Raw genomic sequence first — 21,139 nt, forward strand, 5'->3', positions numbered from 1 at the left:
ATCTATCTATCTATCTATCTATCTATCTATCTATCTATCTATCTATCTATCTATCTATCTTCTATATCTCCTACCTTGTTCATCACAGACATGCCCAGAACCTAAAAAAATTAAAGGCAAAATTAGATTCTCAATGAGTAGCAGTCAGAGATACACTCAACCCAACAAAATGACCCACCCATCAACCTGAAGGACAATAGTAAAGCAAGAGGTAGAGCCTTGCCAAGGGGCGTCTTGCCAAGGGGACGGAGGCAATTCACTTCTCCCATTTTTAAAGTGAGACCTTGTACATTTTCAGAGTCTTTCCCCCAGGTGAATCATGAGTAAGCTGCAGAAGGCAGGTTAGAGACTTCGAGTCTTGGGTTTTCAGCCTTCACAATCATTTAAAGAGGCTCAACAGACTTTGGTAAGGAAGGGTAAAGGCTCTTAGGGAAATGAGAAGTGAAAAATTATAAAACGAAAAGTCAAAGGGTAGCTAACTCTGGAACTGTGAGTACAGTGAGTTCTGCTATAACATTTGTGTTGAAAATGCAGATTTGTTCCAATGAGATTGACATACTGTATCAGAGAATACTTTTAGTACATGCTGAATTCACATTTGCTTGTGTGCAGTTTCCTCGGTGAGAGGAAAGGTGCACAGGTGAACTGAGCCACGTAGGAATACTCAAAGCATACACATGCACACACCCCATGAATCTACCAGCTACCTCAGTTTACTGTGTGTTATGAGTCTTTCCCATCCAAATCTGGTATTACAACAGTCTATTAGATTTCAGATAACCCTCCTTCCTTTTACCATTTCATAGGAAGTTCCAACCTTCATAACTGACTTCAGGTGTTGCAAGGTAAAATGCCATTTTTTAGGTAGCATTTCTGTATATTTAATTTTTTGTAAAAAGATTCCTATTCACTGGCAAAATGATTGCATACACAGGAAACCCTAAAAACTCCACCAAAAGACTGCTGGAGCTGATTAATGATTTCAGTAAGGTTTCAGGATACAAAGTCAATGTACAAAATCATTAGCATTTTTATACACCAATAATGTCCAGGCTGAGAGTCAAATCAAGAACATAATCTCATTTACAGTAGCCACAAAGAAAATGAAATACTTAGGAATACAGTTAACCAAGGTCATGAAAGATCTTTATGAGAACTACAAAACGCTGCTGAAAGAAATCAGAGATGACACAAATAAATGAAAAAACATTCCATGCGCACAGATAGGAAGAATCAATATTGTTAGAATGATCATACTGCCCAAAGCAATTTACAGATTCATTGGTATTCCTATCAAATTACCAATGTCACTCTTCAGAGAATTAGAAAAAAACTATTGTAAAATTGATATGGAACAACAAAAAAAGCCTGAATAGTCAAAGCAATAATAAGATGGAAGTATCATACTACCTGACTACAAACTATACTATAAGGCTATAGTAATCAAAACAGCATGGTGCTGGCACAAAAACAGACACATAAACCAATAGAACAGAATAGAAAACTCAGAAATAAAGCCATACACCATGTGATCTTTGACAAAGTTGACAACAACAACAAAAAAGCAATAGGAAAAGGACTCTCTATTCTATAAATAATGTTGCTGGGATAACTGGGTAACCATATGCAGATAAGTGAAACTAGACCCTTACCTTTCACTATGTATCAAAATTAACCCAAGATAGATTAAATATTTAATTGACAAGTGGGATCTAATTAAACTAAAGAGCTTCTGCACAGCAAAAGAAAATTTCAACAGAGTAAACAGACAACTTACAGAATGGGAGAAAATATCCTCAAACTATGCATCTGACAAAGGTCTACTATCCAGAATCTATAAGGAACTTCAACAAATCAACAAGCAAAGAACAAACAACCCTAATAAAAAGTAGACAAAGGATATGAACAGACACTTCTCAAAAGAGGACACATAAGTGGCCAAAAAACATGAAAAAATGCTCATCATTACTAGCCATCATAGATATGCAAATCAAACCCACAATGGAATACTGTCTTATAGTGGTTAGAATGGCTATTACAAAAAAAGTAAAAACAAACAAACAAACAAACAAAAAACAGATGCTGGTGAGGCTGAGGAGAAAAGGGAATGTTTATACACTGTTGATGGGAATGTAAATTAGTTCAGGCACTGTGGAAAGCAGATTGGAGATTTCTCAAAGAACTTAAAACAGAGCTACCATTCTATCCAGTGATTCCATTACTGGGAATGTACTAAAAAAATAAATCATTTTACCAAAAAGACCCATGCACTTATATGTCCATTGCTGCATTATTCACAATAGCAAAGACATGGAATCAACAATGGAGGACTGGATTAAAAATGTGGGATATATGTGTGTGTGTGTGTATACACACACACACACACACACACACACACACACACACACACACCATATTTATATGGTTTGACTGTGTCCCCACCCAAATCTCATCTTGAATTCCCATATGTTGTGGAAGGGACTTGGTGGGAATGTAATTGAATCATGGGGGCATGTCTTTTCTATGCTGTTCTCATGATAGTGAATAAGTCTCATGAGATCTGATGATTATATAAGTGGGGAGTTTCCCTGCACAAGCTCTCTTCTCTTGTCTGCTGCCACATGAGACGTGCCTTTGACCTTCTGCTGTGATTGTGAGGCATCCCCAGCCACATGGAACTGTAAGTCCATTAAACACTGTTTTCTTCCAAGTCTCAGGTATGTCTTTATCAGCATAGTGAAAATGGACTAATCCAGTACATATACCATGGATTACTATACAGCCATAAAAAATAATAAAATCATGTCTTTTTGCAGCAACATGGATGGAGCTGGAGGCTATAATACTAAAAATTAATGCAGGGACAGAAAACCAAATAAGTGTGAGATAAATATTGAGCACATAATCATGGGAACAAGACACTGTGGACTATTAGAGGAGGACAAGGGTAAAAAAACTAACTGTGGGGTACTATGCTCACTACCTGGATGCAATATACCCATGCAACACACCTGCACATGTACCTCCTGTATCTAAAAGTTGAAAAAAAATTCAATGGGAAATAATTTTGTTCAGATCTATGAAAAGAAATAATCTGTTCAGGAGGGGCTTCTAAACTAAAAAGAGTGTGTTACTGATGGAGTTTTTTGAGTGTTATGCCTCAACCTCATTTCCTCCTTATGTTTTTACCTATACTATCTTGTGTATATGTTGTGTTATAGCAGAACGGACTGTACCTTGAAAGTGTATAGTAATGTTTACCTTAATCATTCTTATTTTCTTTCCTCTTTCATTTATTTATTTTTAGAGATAAGGTATTGCTCTGTCACCCAGGCTATAGTGCACTGGGACTAATGGTATGTACCACCCCACCTGGGCAATTGTTTTATTTATTTGTTCTTATAGATGAGATCTTGATACTTTTCCCTGGCTGATTTCAACCCCCTGGCCTCAAGTGGTCCTCCAACTTTGTCCTCACAAAGTGCTGAGATTACAGGCTTAAAAAATAATTTCTTGTAGAGATGAGGCCTCACTATGTTGCTCAGGCTGGTCTCTAACTCCTGACCTCAAGTGATCTTCCCACCTTGGACTCTCAAAGTGGTTGGATTACAGGCATGAGCCACCTTGCTTGGCTCCTCTCTCTTGTATTTTCCTCATGATGTTTCTCAATGATTGACTATAAGTTAATGTAACATAAAACATATTTTATTATGTTTTCTATTTTCATCATTGCTTATCAGATTTTGGGGGCATCAGAATCAACTCTTGAGGAGCATATTGAAAATAAAAATTCAGTGATTCAACTCTGAAGACTGGGATTCTTTAGGCATCTCTATTTTTGACAGGTTCTCCAGGCAATTCTTATGCAACTAATGTGTGAGGAAGACTGCCCTATACCCTTCCACTAGCATATACCGATGACTACAATTTCATGAGTTCTTATGAGTCTATTCTTGTCACATGTACATATGAATACATGTGAAGAGCACTTATGCATTAACATGTGGTTTGTGGAGACACAGACGAGAAGCTAAAGGAGTCAGCAAGGTGCTGACAATCTAACAGGAGAAGCAGATGTGCATATAATCAATGAAAGCCTCCTACATCGATCTATAAACTTGAACCTTTTAAGCATATAGATTTCCAGAGTTTTCCCAAGACTTACTGAAGTAACTTCTCTAGAAAACAACTCTAGGAAGCTATATTTTAAACTTGATTCTTAGGTGGCCAGCCTGGTATCTGTCAGCAAAATGGATGAATTCACAATATGTATAAAGCAATTTATTAAAGATACACATAAAATGCTATGGAAGACAGAATGATCAGATAAATTTCAACTTGGTTTGGTGGCTCTGAAGGTAGAACATTCTTGGTATGTTTGAGAAGCAACAAGGAGGGTCAGGGCGGCTGGGATGAATGTGGAGAGGAAGACAGTGCAACATAGGTGAACTGAATAGCCTGATGAATGACCTATTTTATTCACTTAAGGTATGTATATGACACTTACTATTTGTGAGACACTGTTCAAGGTAGTTTGTAAGTCTTATTATATAAAAAGTGAAAGAACTACCATGGGCTAACACTTCTGATACTATTACAAGGAAGTGATAAGCCAGGCACCCTAAAATAGTACAGGAGTAACTGTTTTAAGTTCAAACAAGGGTGAGATCACTATGGATATGATTGACCTGGGACAATCACGCATCACAGCAGTGGTAGGACATGAACAGCTCAGGGCCTTAGGAAAGAAAATAGATTACCTGATGCTATTTTAAAATGAATTTTTCTGTTCCCATATGTTCTCATTTCCCCAAACATACCAGATCCTATCTATCTTTCTTTTGGCCTGTATCCTTTGAGCCTGAAGGATGCAGCCATCCATGTTGCTGCAAAACACATGTTTTATTCTTTTTTTATGGCTGCGTAGTAATCCATGAGACATTTACTGTATTAGTCTGTTTTCATGCTGATGATAAAAACATACCCAAGACTGGGAAGGAAAAAGGCTTCCCAGGGGCTGAGCCCCTGCAAGTTTTAGCAACCCCAGCCTAGAAATGGAGGCAGCCCTGCAATGGGCGTTACCTGAGAGCACTGGCCATGAAGAAATAGGACTTGGGATACGATGTCTTGATTAAGTCTGGAGAGAAGTTGCTTCTTGGGAGCATGGAGGGCCACAGCTCCATAGATGACCATGACATCTGTCTTGGTCAGGCTCTTTTTCCCAGAAAAAAGGCTCTGAAGACCAGGAAAGGGAGATGTGAAAAATGTGACTGAAGGAGTTTTATTTTCTCTCGTGTTTTTTTCCTAATCCCATAGACCACTATAGGGATAAGAAACTGAACTGGGATGATTCAAATAAGTCTAAAATGAATGTACTTTTGCTTGTTTAAATGTAAACACGCAGGATGGTCCTGTGGGACGATCAGGGCTTCCAAGAGATCACTGGGAGAAGCTTTTGTTAATTATTTACTTATCAGGCCCCTTTCCTTCAAGGTAAGCAGAGTATACACGAGAGGAGCTATTCCTGAGGGCTGAGCGGTTGGCAGAGCAACAAACCTAGTCACATGCAGAGCGCATTTAGGATCTTCCAGATCAGCTTTAGGGTCAGAGAAAATAGACTTCTCATATAGCTGATCATCCTGCAAAGACTAGGCTTAGACAGTTCTGACCTGGAATAAGAAACTGGCGACAGGAGTAAGTATAATGTAGAGAAAGGATATTCACTGAAGAAATCAGGGTTGTCTGGCCTTGCAATACTGAGAAACTTGAAGAAGATGATTCTTCTTACCTTACATCGATTCATGAAAAACTTTTCCTGATTTTGGAATGTTTTAAGAACTTTTAAAACAATATCCAAATGGTTCTCGGCACAGTATCCTAAAATAGATGTTATTCCCTAAAATCAGAGAAGGTATGACATTTTGAGTTTAACCATTTATTTACTCAACAAATATTTACTGAGCACCTATTATGGGCCAGGTACCCTTTTAGGTGCTGAGGGTACAGTAGTTTGCACAACATACCGAAGTCCCCATCTTTGTGAAGTATACAACCAGGAGAACTGACAGGGAAGTAACAGGGAAGTGAAAAAAGTAAACACATCAATTCAGTAAACAGGTAAATATACAGTGTGTGTGCCAGATGGTGATGAGTGCTATAAAGATAAATAAAGCAAGAATAGGTAGTGAGGATTGGGGGAAGTTTGCATTTTTAAAATAGGATTGTCAGAGATGGTCTCATGGACAAGGTGACAATAAGCAGAGCCCTGAAATGAGTGAGGGAGTGAGCCATTAGACTATCTGGAAAGGAGAGTTTCAATCAGAGAGAAGGTAGGTGCAAAGCTCCTGAAGTCCACTGAAAGGGCTGAGTGAGCAGTCAGGGAGGAGAGCAGTGCAAACTGAGTCAGACAGGAGGCGGGAGGTTCATCACAGTAGGGCCTTTTAGGCTAACCCCAAGATTTTGGACTTGTAATCTATGATTGCTGGGAAGCTAATGGAGGTTTTTTCCAGCTTGAATTAACAGATGCTTTGAAAGAATCATTCTGTTCCTGAAACTTTATTCTATCTTAAGAGGTTAAATTTCTGAAAGTTGGCAGCTCTTGTTTCACACTCAGGTTATATATTCCCGCTGTCCCCACCTCTCTTGTCCAAAGCTGATTTCACCAGAGTTCCTTCATGGCAATTTGTTCCTGAAACCTGTTATATGTCATTCAGTTGCATAACCCTGCCAGGGCCATCGTGAAAACTCATAGACTAGATCATTCTTGTAGAGTGTAGATAATAATCGTTCTAGTATGAAGCTAGAATTGGAGCTCTGGCATCACATGATTGAAAACATTATACTTAGGAGATTGAAAACCAAGTAGGTTTGGTGGGTTATGAAAGTCACGTGTTAACACTTTATTCATCCAGAGGTCATTTACTAAGCGACTTGAGTATGTAAGACATATTCAAGGACTTAAAATTAAGTAAAAAAGGCATTTGAGAAGCTCAATTGGACGTCACAATTCTTATTTTTTTATTTTTTGAGATGGAGTCTCACACTGTCACCCGGGCTGGAGTGCAATGGTGCAATCTCAGCTCACTGCAACCTCCGCCTCCCGGGTTCATGTGATTCTCTTGCCTCAGCCTCCCGAGTAGCCGGGATTATAGGTGCACACCACCACACCCGGCTAATTTTTTGTATTTTTAGTAGAGATGGAGTTTCACTATGTTGGCCAGACTGGTCTCGAACTCCTGACCTTGTGATCCGCCTGTCTCGGCCTCCCAAAGTGCTGGGATTATAGTCGTAAGCCACTGTGCTCAGTCACGATTTATTTTTTAAGTTTGTGAAACTCTCAGACCTTGAATGAGAGTCTTATTATATGCTTTTATCTAAAATCAAGTTACTTTGTTTCCTAACCTATACCAGAGCTAAGATGGAAAAAAATAATATTGAGGTGGTGTCAACAGCAATAAATGATAATAATATCTGACAAGAAAAAAGAAAATAATAGTAATAAAAAAGCAGTTCCAAAAGTTCAGTGAGGTCTAGTGGTTTCTGGTCATTTAATGTATCAGAAAGAACCCTAAATATCTCATCATTTCTGAGGAGAAAGTATAACACACTATACTTTTTTTATACTGGTGGTCTTTATTAGCCTGGGAACTATTTTTTGTTGGTTTATTTGTTTGTTTTAAAAATATACATCTTCAGTGGGGCGTGGTGGCTCACGCCTGTAATCCCAGCACTTTGGAAGGCCAAGGTGGGTGAGTCACCTGAGGTCAGGAGTTCAAGACCAGCCTGGCCAACATGGTGAAACCCTATCTGCTAAAAATATAAAATTAGCCGGGCATGGTGGCAGACGCCTGTAATCCCAGCTACTTGGGAGAATGAGGCAGGAGAATAGCTTGATCCCGGAGGCAGAGGTTGCAGTGAACCAAGATCCTGCCACTGACTCCATCCCAGGTGACAGAGTGAGACTCTGTCTCAACAACAACAACAACAACAACAAAATACACATCTTCTGCTTCCTCCATATTTACATATGCTCTATAGCCACAGGCTATGGTAGGAAGTAGGTAAAGCTTTGCAGAAACACTTCAGGTTATCTTTACATTCTCTCTAGATTAGTCTATAAGTAACTTTCAGCTTATAAATTCAATCATTTTGATGCTCACAATCACGCTCTAAGTCAAGCCAAGGTCAAAATATATCAAAGATACTCTCGTTAGGTAAGAATTATTGAAATTCATTTTTCAATATTTTCACAAACTTGGCTAAAAATGAAGTATTGATTTTTAAATAGAAAAGCCTAACTTTTCTGAAAAATTCTGTTAGGCTATTCTGAGTGTATTAACTGATAATTCTGATTCAGTAGAACATTATTATAAAAGCTGTCAGATGTTTTGTGGGTAGGATTAGTTGTTATCATCATAAGAGGAAATTGAGAGCAAGGGGTCCCACCTGTCTTTGATCGCCCAGTTGGTTGGGAGCAGTCAGAAACTCCTTAATCTGTGAGTTTACAAAGTCTGAATCTTGGCAGGATGCTAAGGTGGTTCCCAAGGCTTTCCAAAGGAATTTCTGGAAAACAAAAGATAAGCAACAGGATTTTAAAGGTTGGAAAGCAAGACTCTGATGAAGAGTGGAAAGAGTTAAAATAATCATCTGAAGGAAAGAAATTGGGGTGACTTAATAACTACTTAATAACCAGCTATCTCAAGCTTTCTGTCTTCTTCGGAGTGTTTCGTCCTCCAGGCTCTGCCCTCTATCTGTGCCCCTAAAATATACTTCACTCTCCATTGTAATTTTTTATTTTTTTGCTTGTCTCCATGCTTAGGATTTGGGTTCATTGTAGCAGAGGGTCTTATTCATTATTTCCACTGCATAGTTCCTGGTTGTTTATATGTGTTCTACAAATGCTCATTGAAGAGGGTTTTTTTGTTGTTGCTGCTGTTGTTTTTTAGATAGAGTCTCACCCTCTTTGCCCAGGCTAGAGTGCAGTGGTATGATCTCAGCTCACTGCAACCTTTGCCTCCTAGGTTCAAGCGATTTTTGTGCCTCAGCCTCCTGAGTAGCCAGGAATACAGGCATGTGCCACCATGGTCTGTTAATTTTTCTATTTTTAGTGGAGATGGGGTTTTACCATGTTGGCCAGGCTGATGTCAAACTCCTGCCCTCAAGGGATCTACCTGCTTTAGCCTCCCAAAGTGCTGGGATTTCAGGTGTGAACCACCTTGCCCAACCGGTTATTTTGAAGATGGCTTTAATTTTTTTATAAGTTTCAAATCATTCCTAGCCATATAGCATCAGATTGGCATTTATTTAGAATCTCCATATTGTCACACACAAGAGACAAAACTGGCTAGTTGGTGGTCGACTTCAAGGACTCTGCATAGCTGGCAGGACTGTTCCTAATGAGTGGTCATTACTGACCATAGGAGAATCTGTGGAGCAGGAGGACAGGACATTCTAATAGACACAGACCAAGTTAAATTAGTACATTCAGGAGAAATGTGCAGCTCAGTCTGGCTTGAAATGAGAGGGGTGCATAAGGTTAAAAAGAGGTGGAGCAGTTGCTGTTATCTCAACTCCCAGAGTGACAGTAGCCTCAATCAGAGTGAGAATCTGACCCAAGGTCGCATCTACCCCATTTTCACTTATTCAGGTCAAAGTCCCTATAATAAGGAAATTATACTAGAGAAAACTGTGTACAATACAGACGTAAATACGAATTGGGGACGAAGCTGCTAAAGTCTATTTAAGCCCACCTTGAAGGAAAGAGTGGAAAGAATCTGGGAAAGTTGTGCTGCAGGAAAAAATTGATGTCATGAGGGGAAAAGTTCGACTTAGGTGTAAAATATTAGTCTTAGTGCCTTCCAGTCCTGCTGACCTGTTGCTTCTCTGCAGATTTTGGTCCAGTGCATAGTACATTCCTGCTTTGGGGCTTCACATGGAATCTAAGAAATCAGGAGCCTAGCACTGGGAGAAAATGTGGTAGGGTGCAAAAATAGAAACTTTTCTATCCTACTTCTGTCCATGTCTCCTTACCATGGGGTGTTGCAGCTTCTTCAATCAAAAAAGGAGTCTATTTTCCCATTTATTTGAACCTGGGCTGGCTTTTTGACTTGCTTTGGACAATAGAATGTGGCAAAAATGATAATGGGTCAGTTCTGAGCCTATGTTGTAACCAAGCGAGTGAGAGAGAAACGCCACGCTTTGAGACACGAATTCAGGAGTCCTTTATTAGCCGGCGACTGAGAGACAGCTAACGCACGAAATTCTCTCGGCCTAAAGAGGGGGCTAGATTTGCTTTTATACTTTGGTTTAGAGAGGGCAGGGGTATTCTAGCTATAGCATTCTTACAGAAGTAAAACAGACCAAAAAGTTAAAAAGACAAACGGTTATAGGAAAACAAACTGCAGGGACTTTAAATTCATCACAGGGTGATAGGTGTGGGGGCTCTGGGTATTATCTGCCAGACACAAACACAGGGGCTTTATGGTACTCCCAAGTGAACTCCTGGGAACTGCGGACATTACTTGCCTCAGTACCTTTTCAGTTAATTGCCCTCTTTGATATGTAGAGAGTCAGCTTGCACAAGTTAAGTCCTTCAGGAAGGGGGTGGGTAAGGAGCCCTTGATGTCTTGTAAATGAAGAAGCCAAGGGTTTTCTCAGCTAATGGAGAGCCTACTGATATTAAAACAAGGTGAGGTATCTAAGGGAGAGTCTATTCATGTTAAATACAAGGTTGGTTATTACACCTATACCTCAAGAGTCCTTGCATACTTTGTTGCTATCACCCTGAGAGTTAGCTTGGGCTAGCTTGCTAGAGGATGAGAGAACAACAGGAACAGAAATCAACTGTGCTATTTAAGATGCATCATAGGCCGGTGGTGTGGTGGCTCAAGCCTGTAATCCCAGCAATTTGGGAGGCGGACATGGGCGGATCATGAGGTCAGGAGATCAAGACCATCCTGGCTAACATGGTGAAGCCCCGTCTCTACTAAAAATACAAACAAATATATTTGTATTTTACAAATATGTTTTGTATATTTTTATATACAAATATATATTTGTATTTGAGTTGGGTGTGGTGGCATGTGCCTGTAGTCTCAGCTACTCGGAAGGCTGGGGCAGGAGAATTGCTTGAACCCAGGAGACGGAGATTGCAGTGGGCCAAGATTGCGCCACTGCACTCCAGCCTGGGTGACAGAGCAATATTCCAACTCGAAAAAAAAAAGATGCATCATATACCAGCCAACCTCAAGTATACCTTGTAAGCCTAGTTAAGATTAGATGACTACCCACCTGAGCCCAGCCAAAAGTGTCAAGGTATAAAATTGTGAGATAAATAGGTGGCTATTATTTTAAGCCACTAGGGTTAGTTTGTGATACAGCAGAAGCTAATTAGTACATTCTTACTTTACTCTTCTTCAGCATAAGGCTTGAGAGCATCTAGGCAGCTAATTACTAAAATTGCTTTGCCTACCAGTAACACCAGTATTCTGGAATAATCTTGTGAGTCTGGAAGCTGTTGAATACATGGCATGGAGCTTTGAAGAGAGTAGTGGTTCTCCCAGCATAGAGTTTGAGATCTGAGAATGGACAGACTGCCTGCTCAAGTGGGTCCCTGATCCCCGAGTAGCCTAACTGGGAGATACACCTACAAGGGGTAGACTGACACCTCACACCTCCCACAGCCAGGTACCCCTCTGAGACGAAGCTTCCAGAGGAATGATCAGGCAGCAACATTTGCTGTTCAGCATTATTCACTCTTCTGCAGCCTCTGCTGCCGATACCCAGGCAAACAGGGTTTGGAGTGGACCTTGAGCAAACTCCAACAGACCTGCAGCTGAGAGTCCTGACTGTCAGAAGGAAAGCTAACAAACAGAAAGGACATCCACACCAAAACCCCATCTGTACGCCACCATCATCAAAGACCAAAAGTAGACAAAACCACAAAGATGGGGAAAAAGCAGTGCAAAAAAGCTGAAAATTCTAAAAATCAGAGCATCTCTACCCCTCCAAAGGAATGCAGCTCCTCGCCAGCAACAGAACAAAGCTGGATGGAGAATGTCTTTGATGAGTTGAGAGAAGAAGGCTTTAGACAATCAAACTTCTCTGAGCTAAAGGAGGAAGTTCGAATCCAAAGCAAAGAAGGTAAAAACCTTGAAAAAAGATTTGACAAATGGCTAACTAGAATAACCAACGTAGAGAAGTCCTTAAATGACCAGATAGAGCTGAAAACCATGACATGAGAACTATGGGACAAATGCACAAGCTTCAGTAACCGACTCGATCAACTGGAAGAAAGGGTATCAGTGATTGAAGATCAAATGAATGAAATGAAGCGACAAGAGAAGTTTAGAGAAAAAAGAGTAAAAGAAATGAACAAAGCCACCAAGAAATATGGGACTATGTGAAAAGACCAAATCTGCATCTGATTGGTGTACTTAAAAGTGACAGGGAGAATGGAACCAAGTTGGAAAACACTCTGAAGGATATTATCCAGGAGAATGTCCCCAACGTAACAAGGCAGACCAACATTCAAATTCAGGAAATACAGAGAACATCACAAAGATACTCCTCAAGAAGAGTAACTCCAAGACACATAATCGTCAGATTCACCAAAGTTGAGATGAAGGAAAAAATGTTAACAGCAGTCAGAGAGAAAGGTTGGGTTACCCACAAAGGGAAGCCCATCAGACTAACAGCTGATCTCTCAGCAGAAACTCTACAAGTCAGAAGACAGTGGGGGCCAATATTCAACGTTCTTAAAGAAAAAAAATTTTCAAACCAGAATTTCATGTCCAGACAAATAAGTTTCATAAGTGAAGGAGAAATAAAATCCTTTACAGACAAGCAAACGCTGAGAGATTTTGTCACCACCAGGCCTGCCCTACAAGAGCTCCTGAAGGAAGCGCTAAACATGGAAAGGAACAACTGGTACCAGCCACTGCAAACACATGCCAAAATATAAAGACCCTCGATGCGAAGAAGAAACTGCATCAACTAATGGGCAAAATAACTAGCTAACACCATAATAACAGGATCAAATTCACACATAACAATATTAACCTTAAATGTAAATGGGCTAGGTGCTCCAATTAAAAGACACAGACTGGTAAATTGGATAAAGAGTCAAGACCCATCAGTGTGCTGTATTCAGGAGACCCATCTCACATGCAGAGACATACATAGGCTCAAAATAAAGGGATGGAGGAAGATCTACCAAGCAAACGGAAAACAAAAAAAGGCAGGGGTTGCAATCCTAGTCTCTGATAAAACAGACTTTAAGCCAACGAAGATCAAAAGAGACAAAGAAGGCCATTACATAATGTAAAGGGATCAATTCAACAAGAAGAGCTAACTACCCTAAATATATATGCACCCAATACAGGAGCACCCAGATTCATAAAGCAACTCCTTAGAGACTTACAAAGAGACTTAGACTCCCACACAGTAATAATGGGCAACTGTAACACCCCACTGTCAGCATTAGACAGATCAACGAGACAGAAAGTTAACAAGGATACCCAGGAATTGAACTCAACTCTGCACCAAGCAGACCTAATAGACCTGTACAGAACTCTCCACCCAAAATCAATAGAATATACATTCTTCTCAGCACCACATTGCACTTATTCCAAAATTGACCACTTAGTTGGAAGTAAGTTACATTTACTCCTCAGTAAATGTAAAGGAACAGAAATTATAACAAACTGTCTCTCAGACAACAATGCAATCAAATTAGAACTGAGGATTAAGAAGCTCAATCAAAACTGCTCAACTACATGGAAACTGAACAACCTGCTCCTGAATGACTACTGGGTACATAATGAAATGAAGGCAGAAATAAAGATGTTCTTTGAAACCAATGAGAACAAAGATACAACACACAAGAATCTCTGGGACACAATTAAAGCAGTGTGTAGAGGGAAATTTATAGCACTAAATGCCCACAAGAGAAAGTAGGAAAGATGTAAAATTGACACCCTAACATCACAATTAAAAGAACTAGAGAAGCAAGAGCCAACATATTCAAAAGCTAGCAGAAGGCAAGAAATAACTAAGATCAGAGCAGAACTGAAGGAGATAGAGACACAAGAAACCCTTCAAAAAAAATCAGTGAATCCAGGAGCTGGTTTTTTGAAAAGAACAACAAAATTGATAGACTGCTAGAAAGACTAATAAAGAAGAAAGGAGAAAAGAATGAAAAGACGCAATAAAAAATGATAAAGGGGATATCACCACCAACCCCACAGCAATACAAACTATCATCAGAGAATACTATAAACACCTCTACACAAATAAACTAGAAAACCTAAGAGAAATGGATAAATTCCTGGGCACGTACACTCTCCCAAGACTAAACCAGGAAAAAGTTGAATTACAGGCTCTGAAACTGAGGCAATAATTAATAGTCTACCAACCGAAAACAGTCCAGGATCAGATGGATTCACAGCCAAATTCTACTAGAGGTACAGGGAAGAGCTAGTACTACTCCTGAAACAATTCGAATCAGTAGAAAAAGAGGGAATCCTCCCTAACTCATTTTGTGAGGCCAACATCATCCTGATACCAAAGCCTGGCAGAGACACAACAACAAAAAAAGAGAATTTTAGACCAATATCCCTGATGATCATCAATGCAAATATCCTCAATAAAATACTGGCAAACTGAATCCAGCAGCACATCAAAAAGCTTATCCACCATGATTAAGTGGGCTTCATCCCTGGGATTCAAGGCTGGTTCAATATATGCAAATCAATAAACGTAATCCAGCATATAAACAGAACCAAAGACAAAAACCCCATGATGATCTCAATAGATGCAGAAAAAGCCTTTGACAAAATTCCACAGACCTTCATGCTAAAAACTCTCAATAAATTCAGTATTGATCTAACATATTTCAAAATAATAAGAGCTATTTATGACAAACCCACAGCCAACATCACACTGAATGGGCAAAAACTGGAAGCATTCCCCTTGAAAACTGGCACAAGACAAGGATGCCCTCTCTCACCACTCCTATTCAACATAGTGTTGGAAGTTCTGGCTGGGGCAATCAGGCAAGAGAAGGAAATAAAGGGTATTCAATTAGGAAAAGAGGAAGTCAAATTGTTCCTGTTTGCATATGACATGATTGTATATTGAGAAAACCCCATTGTCTCAGCCCAAAATCTCCTTAAGCTGAAAGGTAACTTCAGCAAAGTCTCAGGATACAAAATTAATGTGCAAAAATCACAAGCATTCTTATACACCAGTAACAGACAAACAGAGAGCCAAATCATGAATGAACTCCCATTCACAATTGCTTCAAAGAGAATAAAATACCTAGGAATCCAACTTACAAGGGATGTGACGGACCTCTTCAAGGAGAACTACAAACCACTGCTTAATGAAATAAAAGAAGACACAAACAAATGGAGGAACATTCCATGCTCATGGGTAGGAAGAATCAATATCGTGAAAATGGTCATACTGCCCAAGGTAATTTATAGATTCAATGCCATCCCCATTAAGTTACCAATGACTTTCTTCACATAACTGGAAAAAACTACTTTAAGGTTCATATGGAACCAAAAGAAGCCCATATTGCCAAGACAGTCCTAAGCCAAAAGAACAAACCTGGAGGCATCATGCTACCTGACTTCAAACTATACTACAAGGCTACAGTAACCAAAACAGCATGGTTCTTGTACCAAAACAGAGATATAGACCAATGGAACAGAACAGAGCTTCAGAAATAATACCACACATCTACAACCATCTGGTCTTTGACAAACCTGACAAAAACAAGAAGTGGAGAAAGGATTCCCTATTTAATAAATGGTGCTGGGAAAACTGGCCAGCCATAAGTAGAAAGCTGAAACTGGATCCCTTCCTTACACCTTATACAAAAATTAATTCATGATGGATTAGAGAGTTAAATGTTAGACTTAAAACCATAAAAACCCTAGAAGAAAACCTAGGTAGTACCATTCAAGACACAGGCATGGGCAAGGACTTCATGTCTAAAACACCAAAAGTAATTGCAACAAAAGCCAAAATTGACAAATGAGATCTAATTAAACTAAAAAGCTTCTGCACAGCAAAAGAAACTACCATCAGAGTGAACAGGCAACCTACAGAATGGGAGAAAATTTTTGCAATCTACTCATCTGACAAAGGGCTAATATCCAAAACCTACAAAGAACTCAAACAAATTTACAAGAAAAAAAACAAACAACCCCATCAAAAAGTGGGCAAAGGATATGAACAGACACTTCTCAAAAGAAGACGTTTATGCAACCAACAGACACATGAAAAAATGCTCATCATCACTCGCCATCAGAGAAATGCAAATCAAAACCACAATGAGATACCATCTCACACCAGTTAGAATGGCGATTATTAAAGTCAGGAAACAACAGGTGCTGGAGAGGATGTGGAGAAATAGGAGCACTTTTACACTGTTGGTGGGACTGTAAACTACTTCAACCACTGTGGAAGACAGTGTGGTGATTCCTCAAGGGTCTAGAACTAGAATTACCATCTGACCCAGCTATCCCAATACTGGGTATATACCCAAAGGATTATAAATCATGCTCCTTTAAAGACGCATGCACATGTATGTTTATTGCAGCATTATTTGCAATAGTGAAGACTTGAAACCAACACAAATGTCCATCAGTGACAGACTGGGTTAAGGAAATGTGGCACATATACACCATGGAATACTATGCAGCTATAAAGAATGGTGAGTTCATGTCCTTTGTAGGGACATGGATGCAGCTGGAAACCATCATTCTCAGCAAACTATTGCAAGGACAGAAAACCTATCACTTCATGTTCTCACTCATAGGTGGGAATTGAACAATGAGAACACTTGGACACAGGAAGGGAAACATCACACACCATGGCCTGTCCTGTGGTGGGGGGAGTGGGGAGGGATAGCATTAGGAGATATACCTAATGTAAATCATGAGTTAATGGGTGCAGCACACCAACATGGCACATGCATACATATGTAACAAACCTGCACGTTGTGCACATGCAGCCTAGAATATAAAGTATAATAATAAAAAAAAAAACATGGCATGACATGAGGTGCACAGAGCTAGTCTGTGTTATAAGAAGATGGAGCATTACTCACCAAATCTTTCTTATGTGTCTTGGTGGGTTTGATAAACCCATTTGGAAAATCAGTACTCTGCACCAAACTAGAGAGTTTTGAAAATTACCTATGCGAGGAGAATTTTGAAAATTACATACGTGAGTCAAAGATTGATTATGAATAATTTGTGGAAAGAAATACTGAGTACTGGAACTGAGAAACGTAAATATTTTTCCAGGAAAATAAACTTATGAACGGTATTAACATAATAAAGACCATATTCAAAGACCATGTTCCAAGCTACTTTTATATGAAGCACATGCCCTGGGACTTTATATACTTTATGTCATTGAACCCTCAGAATATTACAACCCTCAGAGGTGGGTATTGTTTCTATTTTATTGATGAGTATGGTGAGGATCCAGAGAGATAATATAATTTACCTAAAGCCCCATTAGTATTAAGTACGGGGGAAATTGGCTCCAAACCCCATTGGGAATGAATGGCTATAAGGTAGAAGGTTAGGTAGGGGCCATTTAGAGACAGAGGGATAGAAGAACTGACTTTAAAAACATGGAAAGGAATAATGTTTGAAAAATACTTTATTGCTCTGACTTGTCCTGTTAACTGACACATGGATGTGGGGCCTTTAATCATTGTTCTCCATGGCCATACCTCTTTGTCACTGGAAATTAAAACACATTTCTTTGGGCACCCTTTCCTAGAGCTAGCTTTTGAGTATTATTTTAGCTATAAGCCTATGTTAAATTGTAGTAGATTCTTTTTGATAGCCTGCGTCACAAGACTGGCATAATGGAAGCCAAGACAGAAGCTGACATTAAGCATTGCTGTTAGCCTTCCAGTATCTATTCTTCTTCCTCCTCTAGAAAGAACTTCTGAATATTAGTCAGGCACATATCTATCTTATCTACCTCTCAGTCTTCCTCGCAGATACATGAGGCCATACAAGTAAATTTGGGCCAAATGTGAGGTGCAGAGAAGATAGTATTCAGCTTTCAGCTAGTAGCCTTAAAAAGAAGGAACTCTTTTTCCTAAATGTGCCTCCCTCCCTTTGATTGTAATATAGACAAGATGGAGCTATAGAAGCCATTTTGGATCACAGGTAAAAGCTAAGGTTTTCCCCTTAGCTGAAAAACCAACCTTCTCAATGGAGGTATTGCTGTAACTGCCCATTTGCTGTTTGAAATCCCGAGTCAGTTGAATGGTCCAGGCCACGTCATCGATCTTCCACAAGGATTCTTTCAGCAACTGTTGTAGGTAGTGGAAGTTAGATATGAATATGACAGTTTCATGTGCTTACTTGGTATTTTTTTGGTTATCTTATCTTTTAAAAGTTTAAATCTATTTTAAATAGTATTATTACTTTTCCTATAAAATAATTAATTCCTTTGAAACTTTCCTGTTAGTTTATTCTAAAAAACATTTTATGATATGTTCTGAATTTGCACGGAGAATAAGATACACAGAATGTGGAAAAGCAACTTCCTTTTCTTCCTTTAAATAAACATTGCTAAAAGACCTAAAATAGAAACTAATCTAATCTGAAACTTAAATTTGGCATTTTTCTAGTTTCGATAGATTTGGAAAAACTCCATTTGTTAATATTAATTTCACTTATTACATACTTAAAAAAAAAGACCCAAACAGGATGGAGATTTTTGGAATCAAGAATTAAATGTCTTAAAGAACAGGCACATTTCGATGTACAGGCACATTTCTGCAAACTTCAACTCTAGTAACTAAAGATTCGTGGTTTTACCAATACCTATGAGACAGGGTCACATTAATCCTTTGAACCCATGCCCTTTTTCTTTGAACAATACATAGAAAGGTGTTCTTTTTTCTTTTTGACAAACACATTGCAATATATATATTATTTCTCCTATATTTTTTCAACTTTAAGCTTAGAAAAGGACACAATGCCAAACAAAACCAATGAAAGGATGTGTATGTATGCTCTTAATAGGAGCTCTTTCATGGGTTCTTTAAAGAAACTAAACAGTTTTGGAAATTTAAGAGAAGAAGACATGGGCAGACAGTTTTGGGAAAAAAAAGACCAGAAATATATTCAGAATTGGAAGAGGAAAAGGAACTGTTGTCAAGGCTTTCCATTAGAAAAAAAAAATATTTTTCTCCCTAGTAGAGACAGTTATTTTAAAATGGTAGCAGAAGGAAATCTGGTAGGAATTTTGAGAGAGGGAATGAAACATAAAAGAACCATAAATATAGGAGAAAGGTGGATCCTAGAATTGAGGACCAGGAGAGTAGAGCAGTCAACCTCAAATCTTATATTGGGTAAGAATCACTGATGGAAACCTTTAAAACATGCCAGTTCTCAGGTACCACCCCCAGAGATTCTAAATCTGGAAGGATGGAGATAGAAGGTAGAGGAGGTGCTGTGGAGAGATCATTGAAAACTGACTCTTCTAAGAAGCCATAGGTAATTCCTAGGTAGGTGCCTTATAAACTGAAAACCTTCTATATTAAAAGCTCCCTATCTGTGGGCTTCCTCCTTTCTGCAAGTTTCTGAAGTCACATCTTTGTAAAATCAATGTCCACCGCCTGTCTGCAATTTACTATTTCTGGGATTTGGTATCACCTGTAGTGCTGTTAGTTGTAAAGCTCCAAGAAGTTTATGGGTGAGAGAGGAAATTTGTTTTTGGAAATGGGATACAATGCGGCCGTTTGTTTTTTAGACATTAGGCAAAAGACATTAAGCCACAAATAGAAGAGGAAATACAGTTGTGTTTAGGGGCACGGAAGTGGAAATTATATTACTCTGTGCTTCATTATGTGGCTGGTAAAAGAATAAAGTTGCAAGAAGTAAAAAGTTGAAAATTAGAGAAGATTTAAGAAAGACAGAGGAAAAATATTGCTAAGTAAAATCTTCAAAACTGTCTGAAACTTACCCAAGTGGATTTAAGATTGTTGTTCAAATTATGGCGATTTAAAGAACGTTATCCTTAAGTGATCACTTATAACATTCTAGTTCTTTTCCAAAGAAAAGAAAAGGTTATTATCCTCGGGAATCTAATTCCTTTAATTTAGGATGGGTAACTTTAGCTGATTTCATCATGCCATTATCAACAATTATTCTAGAAGCCAGCCTTACCTGAAGCAACATGGTTTCCCATAGAACGGTACTGATGTTCTTTCCTAGAAACAAAAATTGATGTAATAATCGCAAAAAAAGAAAAAAAAAAAAAAGAAACAAAAACCACCCCTAGACTCAAATTCTCCCTGCCAGGCCTCCAGTGATGCTTGAGTTCAATTTTAAGCTTTCTTTTTGCTCATAATGCTTATCTGAAATCAAATTTACTACATTGGCAACATTAAAGTGCTAGGTAGAGAGAAGGTCTTCAATCCATCATAAAAATCTAGGCTTTCTGCTAATTTCGATGACTACTGAAATGATCATATTTTGATATTCTATCATGATTAATAACTTTTTAGAACAATACTAAAATAGAATTTCTCTAGATACAAGAAAAAGACAAGAGTGAAAGTAAAAATTCCCACTAAGAATGTTACCCACTAGGTCTTCTTGTAGTATGAATATTGGCAGAGAAACAGAACATAAGGAGTCAAGAAGAAAAAAATAGCTATCTACCTTGCATATCAAGTTCATTGTTTTTATTGCCTAAAACGAGTAATAATGGCTTTACACAGAGAAATGGTGCATCATTTATTTATGTTCCTGCCCTGCTGGGTAAAGACCTAGCCCCACTCCCTCGTACCTTCCAGAGGCTGCAGAAGCTCAGGTAAACGTATTTTCCATAGGTCAACCAATTTTGGGTGAATGATCTCAGGCATTATCTTCAAAAGCCCTATTGCACCAGCCCCACGTAACTCCCCTAAACTGGCAGGCATAGATATTACCTGAAGGATAGAAGAGAAAGAGCTCATCAATTTCAGGGGCCTTTAAAAGGCCCACTTATTTTTTCCTTTTACCATTGTTCCAATTCCTTTGATTTCTGCACTGGATAATCTTTTAACAAATCATCACAGTCTGTTCTTATTTATTCTAGAATGAAGCTA

General features: G+C 38.8%; 1 protein-coding gene across 1 annotated transcript in view; it reads right to left on the minus strand.

Annotated features, from left to right (window-relative positions):
* MROH2B (maestro heat like repeat family member 2B) overlaps positions 1-21,139 on the minus strand; it is a 74,551-nt gene that overhangs the window by 30,109 nt on the left and 23,303 nt on the right. Inside the window, exons 16-22 of the mRNA XM_023216458.1 lie at positions 20,839-20,980; positions 20,214-20,257; positions 18,242-18,349; positions 8,446-8,562; positions 5,789-5,896; positions 5,083-5,235; positions 75-101 (exon numbers count right to left, since the gene is read on the minus strand). Of these exons, the coding sequence (XP_023072226.1) occupies positions 75-101; positions 5,083-5,235; positions 5,789-5,896; positions 8,446-8,562; positions 18,242-18,349; positions 20,214-20,257; positions 20,839-20,980 (699 nt within the window). The remainder of the gene's footprint in view (positions 1-74; positions 102-5,082; positions 5,236-5,788; positions 5,897-8,445; positions 8,563-18,241; positions 18,350-20,213; positions 20,258-20,838; positions 20,981-21,139) is intronic.

Source organism: Piliocolobus tephrosceles, chromosome 4, assembly GCF_002776525.5.
Source record: "Piliocolobus tephrosceles isolate RC106 chromosome 4, ASM277652v3, whole genome shotgun sequence".
Classification (NCBI taxonomy): domain Eukaryota; kingdom Metazoa; phylum Chordata; class Mammalia; order Primates; family Cercopithecidae; genus Piliocolobus; species Piliocolobus tephrosceles.